We start from the raw sequence: 14,551 nt of genomic DNA, 5'->3' as shown, positions 1-14,551 counted from the left end.
GAAAAAATGGTACGAATAGTTTCCATCTTGAAAGATGGAACTCTGTGAAACTTGTTTAGACTCTTGAGGTCTAAGATAGGTCTGAAAGTTCCGTCCTTTTTGGGAGCTACAAACAGATTTGAATAAAAACTCTGCCCGTGTTCCTGTACAGGAACTGGAATAATTACTCCCAGGGAGGAGAGGTCCCTTACACAACGTAAGAACACCTCTCTTTATCTGGCTTGCAGATAATCTTGAAAGAAGAAATCTTCCACGGGGAGGAAAATTTTTGAACTCCAGTTTGTATCCCTGGGACACTATTTCTATAGCCCAGGGATCCTGAACATTGCACCAAAGCCTGAACGAAGAAACAAAGTCTGCACCCTACCAGATCCGGTCCCGGATCGGGGGCATGCCCTTCATGCTGTTTTGGAATAAGCAGCAGGCTTCTTGGACTGTTTACCCTTGTTCCAAGGCTGGTTGGGTCTCCAAGTAGGCTTAGATTGGGAATAGTTTCCTTCCTGTTTAGAGGAGGAATAGAAGGAATTTCCCTTAAAATTTCGAAAAGGACGAAAATTACTTTGTCGTCCTCTTTGTTTATTTCTCTTATCCTGAGGAAGGAGATGACCCTTACCTCCCGTAATATCAGAGATAATTTCCTTCAGACTAGGTCCAAACAAGGTCTTTCCCTTGTAAGGAATTGCTAGAAGCTTAGACTTGGATGACACGTCCGCAGACCAAGGTTTTAACCATAAGGCTCTGCGGGCTAGGATAGAGAACCCTGGACTCTTAGCTGCCAATTTAGTAATTTGCAGAGAAGCATTCGTAATAAAAGCATTGGCTAACTTCAGAGCTTTAATCCTATCCTGGATCTCCTCTAGAGAAGTCTCAGTCTTGAGAGATTCGAACCACTAAGCTGCCGCACTAGTGACAGTAGCAATGCACGCAGCCGGCTGCAATAGCAGACCCTGGTGAACATAAATCTTTTTAAGTAGACCCTCCAACTTCTTGTCCATGGGGTCTTTAAAGGCACAACTATCCTCAATAGAAATAGTAGTTCGCTTGGCTAAGGTGGAGATAGCCACTTCCACCTTAGGAACCGATTGCCAAGTTTCTTTGACAGCTTCAGCTATAGATACAACAAGGGTTTTTTTTGGTTAAGCCCACCACAAAAGGACTGTTTAATCTTAACACACATATTGAGATCCCTAATATCCATATTTAAATTTAAACAGGCAATTTTTTGCAGCATAAATATAAGTCAATATTATTGTGAGATGTTTATCCCAATCGTATTTGAACTATGTAAGTATATTTAGCAGACAGAAGTTTTTATTTAAATTTAAAAGCATATTTAATAGGCAATTTTTTGCAGCATAAATATAAGTCAATATTATTGAGAGATGTTTATCCCAATCTTATTTGAACTATGTAAGTATATTTAGCAGACAGAAGTATATATAAATATGCTATAAATATGTGGACTTAAGTGGTTGGATGTGCACCAATACTTTTTTGTTGTTTTGTAATTGTTTTGGTCACTTTGGTAGCACTTCCACAATATGTGTGTTAAGATTAAACAGTCCTTTTGTGGTGGGCTTAACCAAAAAAATACCTTGTTGTATCTTTTGAATAGGGAGTTGACCAAATCCCCGCCCCCCCTTTTTGGTTAATGCACACCACCCAGTCCAGGTGTGTCCCAGACAGTATAACGGTGGTATACATATAAAGCTAGGGAGTTTCCCTCTGTGTAGACATGATTTGCTGCAGTGTGGAAACTGATTAGTGTTAGGACCAGTGAATCGTGGGACACCTTGTAAGTGGTGACTGGCTTAGCAGAATATGATCATATTGTGTGACTAAGATCCCTATTTAAATTTAAACAGGCAATTTTATGCAGCATAAATATAAGTCAATATTATTGTGAGATGTTAATCCCAATCTTATTTGAACTATGTAAGTATATTTAGCAGACAGAAGTTTTTATTTAAATGTAAAAGCATATTTAATAGGCAATTTTTTGCAGCATAAATATAAGTCAATATTATTGCGAGATGTTTATCCCAATCTTATTTGACCTATGTAAGTATATTTAGCAGACAGAAGTATATATAAATATGCTATAAATATGTGGACTTAAGTGATTGGATGTGCACCAATACTTTTTTGTTGTTTTGTAATTGTTATGGTCACTTTGGTAGCACTCCCACAATATGTGTGTTACGATTAAACAGTCCTTTTGTGGTGGGCTTAACCAAAAAAATCCTTGTTGTATCTTTTGAATAGGGAGTTGTCATGGTTCAGCCTGGAATTGAACCTGGGACCTGTCTCTATTTCTGCTGCTGTTCTTTCCCAGCCTGTTGTTTTACCACTATGCCACCAGATGGCTTGATCACAGGAAAAGTATATTGTGTTTTTCTGTTTGCTGCAACTTTGGCTCTCTGGCTCCACCTGCTTGCCAGCTGAAACAAATCATTTAATCAGCAGCCTGCTTTATCTGGGAGGTTTGTTTGCAATTCTGTGCCTGTTTCCTAAGGACTGACTCAGGTACTTTTGCTTGCTTGTTTCCTGATACTACAAAGTTCCAAATTGCAGTCTATGCAAATATCCTGTTTGTTTCTACAAAGTTCCAAATTGCAGTCTATGCAAATATCCTGTTTGTTTCTACAAAGTTCCAAATTGCAGTCTATGCAAATATCCTGTTTGTTTCTACAAAGTTCCAAATTGCAGTCTATGCAAATATCCTGTTTGTTTCTACAAAGTTCCAAAAATTGCAGTCTATGCAAGTATCCTGTTTGTTTCTACAAAGTTCCAATTTGCAGTTTATGCAAGTATCCTTTTTGTTTCTACAAAGTTCCAATTTGCAGTTTATGCAAGTTTGCTGTTTGTTTCTACAAAGTACCAGTTTGCAGTTTATGCAAATTTCCTTAAAGTACCAGTTTGCAGTTTATGCAACTTTCCAGTTTGTTACAACTGTGTCCAGTCTACAGCATATGCAAGTATCCTGCTTGTTATTACAAGGCACTGCATTCCTGCGTGTTATTACACAGTTCCAGTCTTCAGCATATGCAAGTATCCTGTCTGTTATACAAGCTCTGCTTTCCTGTCTGATACTATACAGTTCCAGTTATACAGCATATGCAAGTATCCTGCTTGTTATTACAAAGCTCTGCTTTCCTACGTGTTATTACACAGTTCCAGTCTTCACCATATGCAAATATCCTGTCTGTTACACAAAGCTCTGCATTCCTGCCTGTTATTTCACTGTTCCAGTCTACAGCATATGCAAGTATCCTGCCTTTTATTACAAAGAACTGTATTCCTGCCTAATACAACAACCTATAGACTTTGTCTTATCTAATTGCATATCACTACATTGCTGTATCCTATAAATAAAATCTCCTTTATTTCCTAAAACCTTGTACCTGTTTAATTATGCCTAAAAGGAAAGACTCACGCAGACAAAACACAACATTAACCCCAAAACCTGACACCTCTGCACAACAGCTCCTTACTCCCGAACCTGCTCCCTTGCAGAGTATGACAGAATGTCAAGGCCTTAAATTGGAGCTTGCAGAGGTGATTCACTCTTTGACTGAAGTGTCAGAGAGAATTGTGTCTGTGGACTCTCATCTACTACAACTTAACCAACTTCTAAAATCTCTTCCGGATGCATTGAAGTCACTTATCCAAGATTTCACTGCAGGATTCCAGACTTTACAGGATAGCCTGAAAGACTTTTTCAATAAACAAAATTTGGGGTTTGGCACTGCTACTCCTGTGCCCACTACCCCAAAGGCTGTATCCTTATCAATCAAAAGGAGGATTTCAACCCCTCTTACCACTGATGAAATGGCCAGGAGAAATAATGGCTTAGGTTTCTATTGTGGAGCTACTGGGCATGTAATATCCTATTGTCCAGTGAGACCCCCTAAGAAGTCTGATCCACGGTCTCCACCTCTAAATCCTGAGTCATCAAATGGAAAGGCTACAGAGAGGAAGTCAAACTGTGATCCCACTTCGGATTCCTCTGGAGATGAGCTCTGCATGGGTTTTATTTTACATCCCCAATTTGATCAGCTTAGGACTGCACCTTTCAAAGACTCTGATTCCTGTGAAGTACTAACATGTCATCCACAGAATCCTAGTACTACGAATCCAGAGATTTTCCTACCAGACCCAGCTACATTCTTATCTTTGTGCTTTCCAGAAGGAATGTCTAACTATTCAACCATTGAAGATGATACTGATTCTGACACTGGAGGGACAGTGCTTCAAACTGCTGTTCGGTCAAAAGGTCCTTTACCACCCTCTACCTCAGACCCACCACTCCAGAACCTACAAGCCTAGAACTGCACAGAAACCAAAGATCAGTCCTGTTGGGGCCCTCTATACTAATTCCAGTCCCGAGAATCCTCTCCTGAAGAACCGTTCAAAAAAGAAAATACCCCCTGATTGTACATATGCCTCTGATGGCACTCTGGTACGTATTAAAGATCTGATGCTATACGAGACTGCTGGGTCCGCCCAGAGGTCGTCCTTGAGGAGGGGGTACTGTCATGGTTCAGCCTGGAATTGAACCTGGGACCTGTCTCTATTTCTGCTGATGTTCTTTCCCAGCCTGTTTTACCACTATGCCACCAGATGGCTTGATCACAGGAAAAGAATATTGTGTTTTTCTGTTTGCTGCAACTTTGGCTCTCTGGCTCCACCTGCTTGCCAGCTGAAACAAATCATTTAATCAGCAGCCTGCTTTATCTGGGAGGTTTGTTTGCAATTCTGTGCCTGGACATTAAGAGTTATACTCTGAAAGACTCTCTGCTCCTGTATCCTGTGTGAAATACAGATTTGTTGGATTTCCTGGTTCCTGATTTCTGCTTCAATTACTGACTACTCTTCTGGATAATCCCTTTGCACTGTGTTTCATTTTGGGACTGATTTCCTGGCAATTGATCTTGCCTAAAACTCTCTTTCCTAAGGACTGACTCAGGTACTTTTGCTTGCTTGTTTCCTGATACTACAAAGTTCCAAATTGCAGTCTATGCAAGTATCCTCTTTGTTTCTACAAAGTTCCAATTTGCAGTTTATGCAAGTTTCCTGTTTGTTTCTACAAAGTACCAGTTTGCAGTTTATGCAAGTTTCCTTAAAGTACCAGTTTGCAGTTTATGCAAGTTTCCTTAAAGTACCAGTTTGCCGTTTATGCAAGTTTCCAGTTTATTACAACTGTGTCCAGTCTACAGCATATGCAAGTATCCTGCTTGTTATTACAAGGCTCTGCATTCCTGCATGTTATTATACAGTTCCAGTCTTCAGCATATGCAGGTATCCTGTCTGTTATACAAGCCCTGCTTTCCTGCCTGATACTACACAGTTCCAGTTCTACAGCATATGCAAGTATCCTGCTTGTTATTACAAAGCGCTGCTTTCCTACGTGTTATTACACAGTTCAAGTCTTCAGCATATGCAAATATCCTCTCTGTTACACAAAGCTCTGAATTCCTGCCTGTTATTATACAGTTCTAAAGCATATGCAAGTACCCTGCTTGTTATTACAAAGCTCTGCATTCCTGCCTGTTATTTCACTGTTCCAGTCTGCCTAATACTACAACCTATAGACTTTGTCTTATCTAATTGCATATCTCTACATTGCTTTATCCTATAAATAAAACCTTCTCCTTTATTTCCTAAAACATTGTACCTGTTTAATTATGCCTAAAAGGAAAGACTCACGCAGACAAAACACAACATTAACCCCAAAACCTGACACCTCTGCACAACAGCTCCTTACTCCTGAACCTGCTCCCTTGCAGAGTATGACAGGAGTTGACCAAATCCCCCCCCCCCCCCCCTTTTTGGTTAATGCACACCACCCAGCCCAGGTGTGTCCCAGACAGTATAACTGTGGTATACATATAAAGCTAGGGAGTTTTACTCTGTGTAGACATGATTTGCTGCAGTGTGGAAACTGATTAGTGTTAGGACCTGTCTATCGTGGGACACCTTGTAAGTGGTGACTGGCTTAGCAGAATATGATCATATTGTGTGACTCAGATCCCTATTTAAATTTAAACAGGCAATTTTTTGCAGCATAAAAATGAGTCAATATTATTGTGAGATGTTTATCCCAATCTTATTTGAACTATGTAAGTATATTTAGCAGACAGAAGTTTTTATTTCAATTTAAAAGCATATTTAATAGGCAATTTTTGCAGCATAAATATAAGTCAATATTATTGCGAGATGTTTACCCCAATCTTATTTGAACTATGTAAGTATATTTAGCAGACAGAAGTATATATAAATATGCTATAAATATGTTGACTTAAGGGGTTGGATGTGCACCAATACTTTTTTGTTGTTTAGCTTCAGCTATAGGAAACATCTTTTTGAAAATAGGGGAAGGAGAGAAGGGAATACCTGGTCTCTCCCATTCTTTAGAAACAATCTCTGAAGCTCGCTTAGGAACTGGAAAAACATCTGAGTAAGTAGGAACTCCGAAATATCTGTCCAATTTACTCGATTTCGCCTGAGCGACCACTACTGTAGAATCACAATCGTCTAAGGTAACCAAAATCTCCCTGAGTAACAGGCGGAGGTGTTCTAGTTTAAATCTGAAAGAGACAACCTCTGAATCAGTCAAAGGCAATGAACTTTGAGTCTGAAATTTCACCTTCTGACAGAATCTCTATACCCTCCATCTCAGTTTCCTGGGAGGGTACCTCTGAGACTGCCACCATGGCATCAGAAACCTCACTGATAACATGGTTGTCTTTCCTCTTACGCTTGCCTTGTAGCATAGGAAAAGAGACAACGCATCAGAAATTGTGGAAGACACAACTGTAGCTATGTCCTTTAAAGTAACTCCAGCAGGAGCTAGAGTTGAAGTACAGAGCACTGCTTGAGCGGGCACTAAAGTTTGGGACTCTTGGGGAGAAAGCTGCGGCATACACGGGCCCTCTTCATTAGAGTCCTGAGAAGCATCCGTCTTAGAAAAATTTTGATCATGAAAAATTCTCTCTTTATAACTTAAAGCCCTCTCAATACACGAGGGGCAAAAAGGAATTGGTGGTTCCACATTGGCATACAAACACATGGAGCAAGTAACATTTTCCACGGTTCCTAAGTCCATACTGAACACAATAGGAAAAAACAATATAGAAGTTACTATTGCTCAAATCTCTAACTTAACCCGATAGGAAAGAAAAAAAAACACCACCAACAATAAAAATGAGCTTCCCAGCCCTAGTACCTGTACCATAGCTGTCCTCCATTACCCTCTATTAACCAGAGAGATAGATGTCCCTACACAAGGATCTCTGTAACCTGAAAACGGTTAAAGTGCCCACTTGCCTCTGAGAGATTAATGTTTCCCAGAATAAAAACAAAGTCAGCACTTACCTCTGTATTCTGCCCGACAGCAGGGCAGCTCAGCAGGTTTAGGAGGTCCTCTCCCTCACATAGCCCTGTGGAAATCAAAAAGCCTGAGTTAACTTTGCTTAGGCTGTTAGGAGAAGGGCAGCATCAATGTATAGGAGGCGCAGTGAGAATTATGTCCCACCAGTTCCTATTGCTCTAAAGCCACCAAAAGCTCTACTGAAGAGACTGATATGGACTACGGCTACACCCCAGAACAAAGCAGCACTCTCTGGCACTACTTTAAAAATAATAAATACTTGATTGAAGAATCTTTTCTAACACCTCACTTTACCTCTTCCTATCACTAACGTAGGCAAAGAGAATGACGGGGCTGGGAGGAGCTATATATAGAAGCTCTGCTGTGGTGCTCTTTGCCTCCTCCTGCTGACCAGGAGGTGAAATCCCACAAGGATGATTATCCATGGAGTCATTGTGTCTTTAAAAAGAAATATGTAAAATCATGTCAAACATTTGCAGTCATTCTGAACATTTATCATTCAGGTTTTAGGTTCTTTTATTCTGATAATATTAAGGATTCACAGCCATTATGTAGGTAAAGAAAGTCAGCTCATACCCAGCCAATTATTTGATTGAATTTATATGGAAGTTTTATATGCGTTAAGAAGTTGCAAGAGTGAAGATCACTGTTTTGATCTTTGGCAAGTAGTTTTTGAACACTTAGAAGAGAGCTGAATTCCTCTTCCAGCGATTATGGTTGTGAATGTTGGATGTTGAGGCATGCAACCATAACAGGATGGTAACACAAGCATCAACAAACTGGCATGTTTGTACAGAGCCATGTATCTGTGACATATGAGAGTAAGCTTTCACATACTGTATATGTCCTTGAACAAGGATGCTGGACATTTTCACAAAAGATCTTTATGATTCTGATACAAGTCAAGAACACTAAAGTCTGATTATCTCATAACTGATTGTCAGAATTTAGGAAACAAATATAAAAAATATCATGTAGTCCTATGTAATAATAATATCAAACCCCATATATCTAAGCAGTAACTCTACAAACAAGTATTGTTTATTATTAGATGTAAAAATTGCTCAACACTTATAAATTTAAAAAAATTAATCTTAGTTGAAAAGGTGCGATGCCCCTACATTTGGTTTTCAGGGTAGAGCAACCTACTGTTACAGAAAGTGAAAATGAACCATGTTTTCCATGGAAGACAGAAATGTGTGCAAACCTAAATGCAAACAGAAGCGTGCAAGTAGAGGGACTTTTATTTCTAACATTACTCCCACAATAATGTTGAACACCACAAGGTTTTCCTTTATTGTGCACAGGTCTAATCTGGTTCCAGATTACGGTTGTAAAAAATGTATTTAGAAAGTGTCAGAGAAACTTCCTGCTTACCTTTGTGGACATGTCATCTAGCAGAGAACGCTGATCTGAACCAATCTGAAGTTGATGTTCCTGAAATTCCACTGCCCTCTTTGTCTGCACTTCCAATTCCAACTGAAGGTTTACAATTATCAATTTCATTTCATCGTTTTCTGATGACACAGCAATCAGCTGAGCCTGAAGGGAACATAATAATCTTCTCAGAAAATGCAGAACATTAGAGGACTATTTCTTAAAACTAGTGACATTCAGTACAACACTGAACAGTGTATTATGATCAAGCTAATGTTCTTTTAAATTAAGAAATCGTATAGTCAATTTGATTTGCTCATGAAACACAACAGAGTTAGAAATCTAAAGCACTTGCTATTTCCAATAAATGCACCAGCAGTTATTTTAAAGGGACACAAGTCAAAAACGTGTAGGATTTAGATAGAGCATGCAGTTTTAAGACACTTTCCAATTTACCTCCATTATCAATTGTACACAGTCTTATTTACACACTTGGGAAAAAAATAAATTTGCCAGGAAAAAAAACCCACTCGCTGCTCATTTGAAATTAAAAGTAGGTGTTAAATCATTTGTCTTTTTTTTTATATGCGTGTGAATTATTCAATTCTACTGTATTTAGTAGTCTTTTAAAGGACAGTCTAGTCAAAATTAAACTTTCATGATTTATATAGGGCATGCAATTTTAAACAGCTTTCCAATTTACTTTCATCATCAAATTTGCTCGGTAGGTAGGCCCAAACTGGTGTTTGTACTGAGCAATTGAAGGCCGTCTCTTTTCTCAGTGCATTTTGACAGTTGTTCAGTTAGACAGTGCTAGCTCATGTGTGCCATATAGATAATATTGTGCCGACTCCTGTGGAGTTTTTATGAGTTTGCACTAATTGGCTAAAATGAAAGTCTGTCAAAAGAACTGTGAAAAGGAGGCAGTCTGCAGAGGCTTAGCTACAAGGTGGTCACAGAGGTAAAAAGTCTATTAATATAACCGTGTTGTTTATGCAAAACTGGGGAATGGGTAATAAAGGAATTAGGGATTATCTATCTTTTTAAACAATTCAAATTTTGTCTATTCTATATGGTTCTTACACAGCCCACCTCATATAATCAAACCCACTAGTGTTGTACACAGCCTTTTTAATCATTCACGGTCTCTCACATAATAGATAAAACACATATTCATGGTTTAGGACATGGATAAACTTGACCAAGATTAAAAAGGCTTCAGTTGCCCTCCCAGAATCATCAAATGGGCCATATAGTGCCTTAAGCACCGCAAAACTGTTTATATTTTCCTTGTGCTTGTGTTTTATAGAGCAAAGAGAGAGTGTTTTCATTCATGTTCCTTGAAAAGGATGAAGTTTGGAAGTGAAGCTATTAAAGGCCATGTACAGCACAATAGGCAACTAGTTTTTAAACCTATTTACTCTCGCGTTTTAATTTTTTTTTTTTTTAAACCTTACATAAACAAGGAGAAATGAGCATGTTTTAACTTTCATTAACACTTTCACTAAGCAGCTTTCCACGCAGCACACATTATATTATCACTGAAAAGATAGAAGATTATTATACCATTTAATTTTATCATCACACCTGAACCTTATATTATTGGTATTCTCTACCCTAACTAAAAGATTAACACTTTCATTAACACTTTCACTAAGCAGCTTTCCACGCAGCACACATTATATTATCACTGAAAAGATAGAAGATTATTATACTATTTAATTTTATCATCACACCTGAACCTTATATTATTGGTATTCTCTACCCTAACTAAAAGATTAACACTTTCATTAACACTTTCACTAAGTAGCTTTCTACGCAGCACACATTATATTACCACTGAAAAGATAGAAGATTATTATACTAATTTATTTTATCATCACACCTTGAACTCATTATTGGTATTCTTTACCCCAACTAAAAGATAGAAGATTATTATATTATTTTATTTTACCATCACACCTCATATAAGATTTAATATTGGTATTCTCTACCCCAACTAAATATAAATTAATGCAAAGGTCTTAAGTTATATACATTTCCAGATTGCGGTTCAGCGCCCCTTCCTACCCCACTATAATTTATTTTTTTCAGGCAACTAGTCGCCCTGTTAATTAAATTTAACTTGTTTCAGGTCCTCTCAGAATTTCATCATTAATTTATTTAGATACTCCTTGCCTCCCTTTTTCTAGTCTTGATTATCCATTAATTCATTTTTCCCTCCTGATTAACTGCATTATAGGGCCATAATAATTAAAAAATTGCACGGTCTAAATTTGTAACAACATATCATTGTAAGACCAATGTCCCTACTCAACTGTGTGTTTAACACACACAAAAGAGTATAACGCACAGTAGAAGTACTGCTCATGAGCCGCAGAACACTGCTGGTACCGAGCAGAATCCACTGTTTATCCAATAAGCACATCTGAGAATTAAATTATTCTGTTTTGAAAGTTCCACATTAAAGAGCACATGATTATGTGTTTAATGTCTAACTAAGTACATGAACTAAGAAGTATGGGAAAAGATCTATTTAGTTAACACAGGGTTAAGTTTAGGACAGCAACTTTGTCTTCTTTTTGAATAATCTGCAGGGAATCCTTAAAGGAACATGGAAGTTAAAATGTAACTTTTATGGTTCAGACAGAGCATGCCATTTTAAGAGACTTTTCTATTTATTTATTTTATCAAATTTACTTCCATCTCTTTGTATTCTTTGTTTAAAAGCATGCAGGGGCAGGCTTGGGAGCAGCAATGCACTACTGGGAACTAGCTGGTGATTGGTGATACTTACATAGCCTTCCTGATATTGTTGTGTAATTGCTTGCATTTTCTCATCAAGAATCGTCCTTTCCAAAGCAATCTCCTCTTGAATAGTTTTGACTTGCAGATCAGCATCCTGTAATTTGCATTGCAGACTAGTGCATTTTTCTTCTAACTCCCCAACCTGCATTTTAACAGATTGAATATTAGGGCAAACAATGACAAAATAAGTAAGCCACCATTTAAATAAGCTCAAAAATGTTTTATAATGTATAAGAAAGAAGAATTTAAAATATGTTTTTTTGTTTGTTTGTATTTACATCATAACAAATGAGCATTAGTAAGCAGTACCTATCAGCCAAACAGCATTAGTAGAGAATACGCAACTGATACAGCTGCCTTAGATCAAATTTAAATAGCTTTAAAGGAACAATGTACAATGTGATTGCTTTCTCCCCTTTAATGTGTTTCCAATGTTCAATTTAACCTGCTGGAGTGTATTAAACGGTTTACAATTAGTTCCTTTAGTATTATTTTGTTATTTGAAATAGCTGTTTTGCCTATTGTACGTACATAAGTACTGGTTATAGAAAAGCTATAGAAGACGCTGAGGAAATCACACTCCCAGTTGGGATGGAAGAAAGATTGCCTAAAATGTTAAAATTTTGCATGGGTCTTTGTGTAGGAGAAGTCAGAGATTCTAAACTACTTCCTATAGTTACATTTCTAGAAAATTAAAAATAAGGAATATATATTAGATGCAGCTCAACAAGGATAACATACAAACATGTTGGACTAAGACAATACTGAAACTGCAAGTTTACAGCCATTGGTCTAAGCAGTAATTTTAAAGTCAGATGGGTAAAAAAGTATAAAGATTTGTTTGACAAATAAAATAATTTGCTTTAAACGTGCAATATTTTAGTGACTAGCAATCTGGGACAAGTCAGTTTTAAGACATTTTGAGTATAAGACAACATAATTATTTCTTTAATCTAAATGTTGCAGTGTTGTACAACAATAAGAAAGGGGTGTGTGGCATTTCCGTAACTGCACCACCAGAAGATGAAGAATTGGGGCAAGCACATGTTTTATTTTTCCTTTTGGGTAGTGGTGCTCATGTGTAGTGTTGTCAAGCACCCTGAAGTTAGAAGTTAAAAGGGCTTTCAAATAAAAAAATAACAAAAAAGAGACATGTAAATGTACCACACTAATTAGGTCCTTTGGTTGGTGTGGGTGTGTGTGGGGGGGTTGTTACATTTCTGCCTGGCTGTCGGGAAGTAATATTTATAAAAAAAAGTGATGAACTCAGTTGATGTTGTAAGGCTTTGTGGTAAGCTATAGGGAAAAAAGCACAAAAATGGTGTCCTGTCAGCAAGTATAAAAAGCCAAGCCCAGCTCAGTCTTCATTTAAATTTTTATGCACTGAAAGGTCCATGTGGTGATTAAGGGCTGCAGGATCCCGGGTCTGAGTTGAGTCTGATGTGGAAATGCAGATATGGTGCTGCAAAACTTTGGTTTTTGTGTTAGGTTTGATGTGGTTATGTGGATAATAGAGGGAACACAGGGTCAGGGGGTTTGATTTGAAGGGACAGTGTAATCAAAATTAAACTTTCATTTAGACAGAGCAATTTTAAACAACTTTCCAATTAGCTTCTATTATCTAATTTGCTTGGTGCTTACGGTATCCTTTTTTGAAAAGCATGAATAGGTAGGCTCAGGAGCAACAAAACACTACCGGGAACTAGCTGGTGATTGGTGGTTGCACATATATGCCTGTTGTCAGGGGTTCTTCCGAAGTGTTTAGCTAGCTCCCAGTAGTGCACTGCTGCTCCTTCAAGGATACCAAGAGAATTTTTCTTTTGCCATCTAATGCGTTTCACACTTAGACTTGAACTTTCTGAAAGATATTTGAGAAAGCGCAAATCTAAGCCCGAAACACATTATAAGGCATCAAGGATCCTTGTGTCTGTAAATGTTTTTAAAATACAACTTTTTATGTTTTAAACTTCACCCTCCTTGGGCGATTTACTATTAACTGTGACCAAATATTGAAGCTTAACTATATATATTGGAAGATATTGCAGTCTGAGCTTTTTTAGATGATTTGCTTTAACACTCTTACGGTAAGGGGTATTGAAGAGGCATTGATCCTTATCGCTGAATACATTGGAAAGTGCAAGCTTGGTAAAGCAGTTGAATGAAGTTACATTAGTAAATTGGAAAGTTTTTTTAAAATGATGATATGCTCTATCTAAATTATAGAAAGAAAAAAACAGCCAAATGCTGAAAAAATAATCCACAACCCAAATAGAAGATATTCTTATGAAGAAAAAGAAAAACTTAAAACAGCAGCTGAAGAATCAAACTGAAACAGCTGCCTGAAGAACTTTTCTACCAAAAACTGCTTCAGAAGAAGCAAATACATCAAAACGGTAGAATTTAGTAAAATGTATGCAAAGAGGACCAAGTTGCTGCTTTGCAAATGTGATCAACTGAAGCTTCATTCTTAAAAGCTTATGAAGTGGAAACTGACCTAGTAGAATGAGCTGTAATTCTCTGAGGCGGGGCGTGACCCGACTCCAAATAAGCTGAAAGAATCAAAAGCTTTAACTAAGAGGCTAAGGAAATAGCAGAAGCCTTCTGACCTTTCCTAGGACCAGAAAATATAACAAATATACTAGAAGTCTTCCTGAAATCTTTAGTAGCTTCAACATAATATTTCAAAGCTCTTACCACATCCAAAGAATGTAAGGATTTTTCCAAAGGATTCTTAGGATTAGGACATAAGGAAGGCACAACAATTTCACTACTAATGTTGTTAGAATTCCCAACCTTAGGTAAATATTCAAAAGAAGTCCACAAAACTGACTTATCCTGATGAAAAATTAGAAAAGGAGATTCACAAGAAAGAGCAGATAGCTCAGAAACTCTTCTAGCATAAGAGATAGCCAAAAGGAACAACACTTTCCACAAAAGAAGTTTAATATCCAAAGAATGCATAGGCTCAAAAGG

The 14,551-nt window shown here is 37.6% G+C and overlaps 1 protein-coding gene across 1 annotated transcript in view; it reads right to left on the bottom strand.

Moving 5' to 3' along the window:
- Positions 1–14,551, bottom strand: part of CENPF (centromere protein F) — a 225,590-nt gene that overhangs the window by 61,751 nt on the left and 149,288 nt on the right. Inside the window, exons 17-18 of the mRNA XM_053712493.1 lie at positions 11,568–11,720; positions 8,771–8,935 (exon numbers count right to left, since the gene is read on the bottom strand). Coding sequence (XP_053568468.1) covers positions 8,771–8,935; positions 11,568–11,720 — 318 coding nt within the window. The remainder of the gene's footprint in view (positions 1–8,770; positions 8,936–11,567; positions 11,721–14,551) is intronic.

This window comes from Bombina bombina, chromosome 4 (genome assembly GCF_027579735.1).
Source record: "Bombina bombina isolate aBomBom1 chromosome 4, aBomBom1.pri, whole genome shotgun sequence".
Taxonomy (NCBI): Eukaryota; Metazoa; Chordata; class Amphibia; order Anura; family Bombinatoridae; genus Bombina; species Bombina bombina.
Note: the sequence above shows the minus strand (reverse complement) of the source record. Positions and strands in the feature narration are given on the sequence as shown.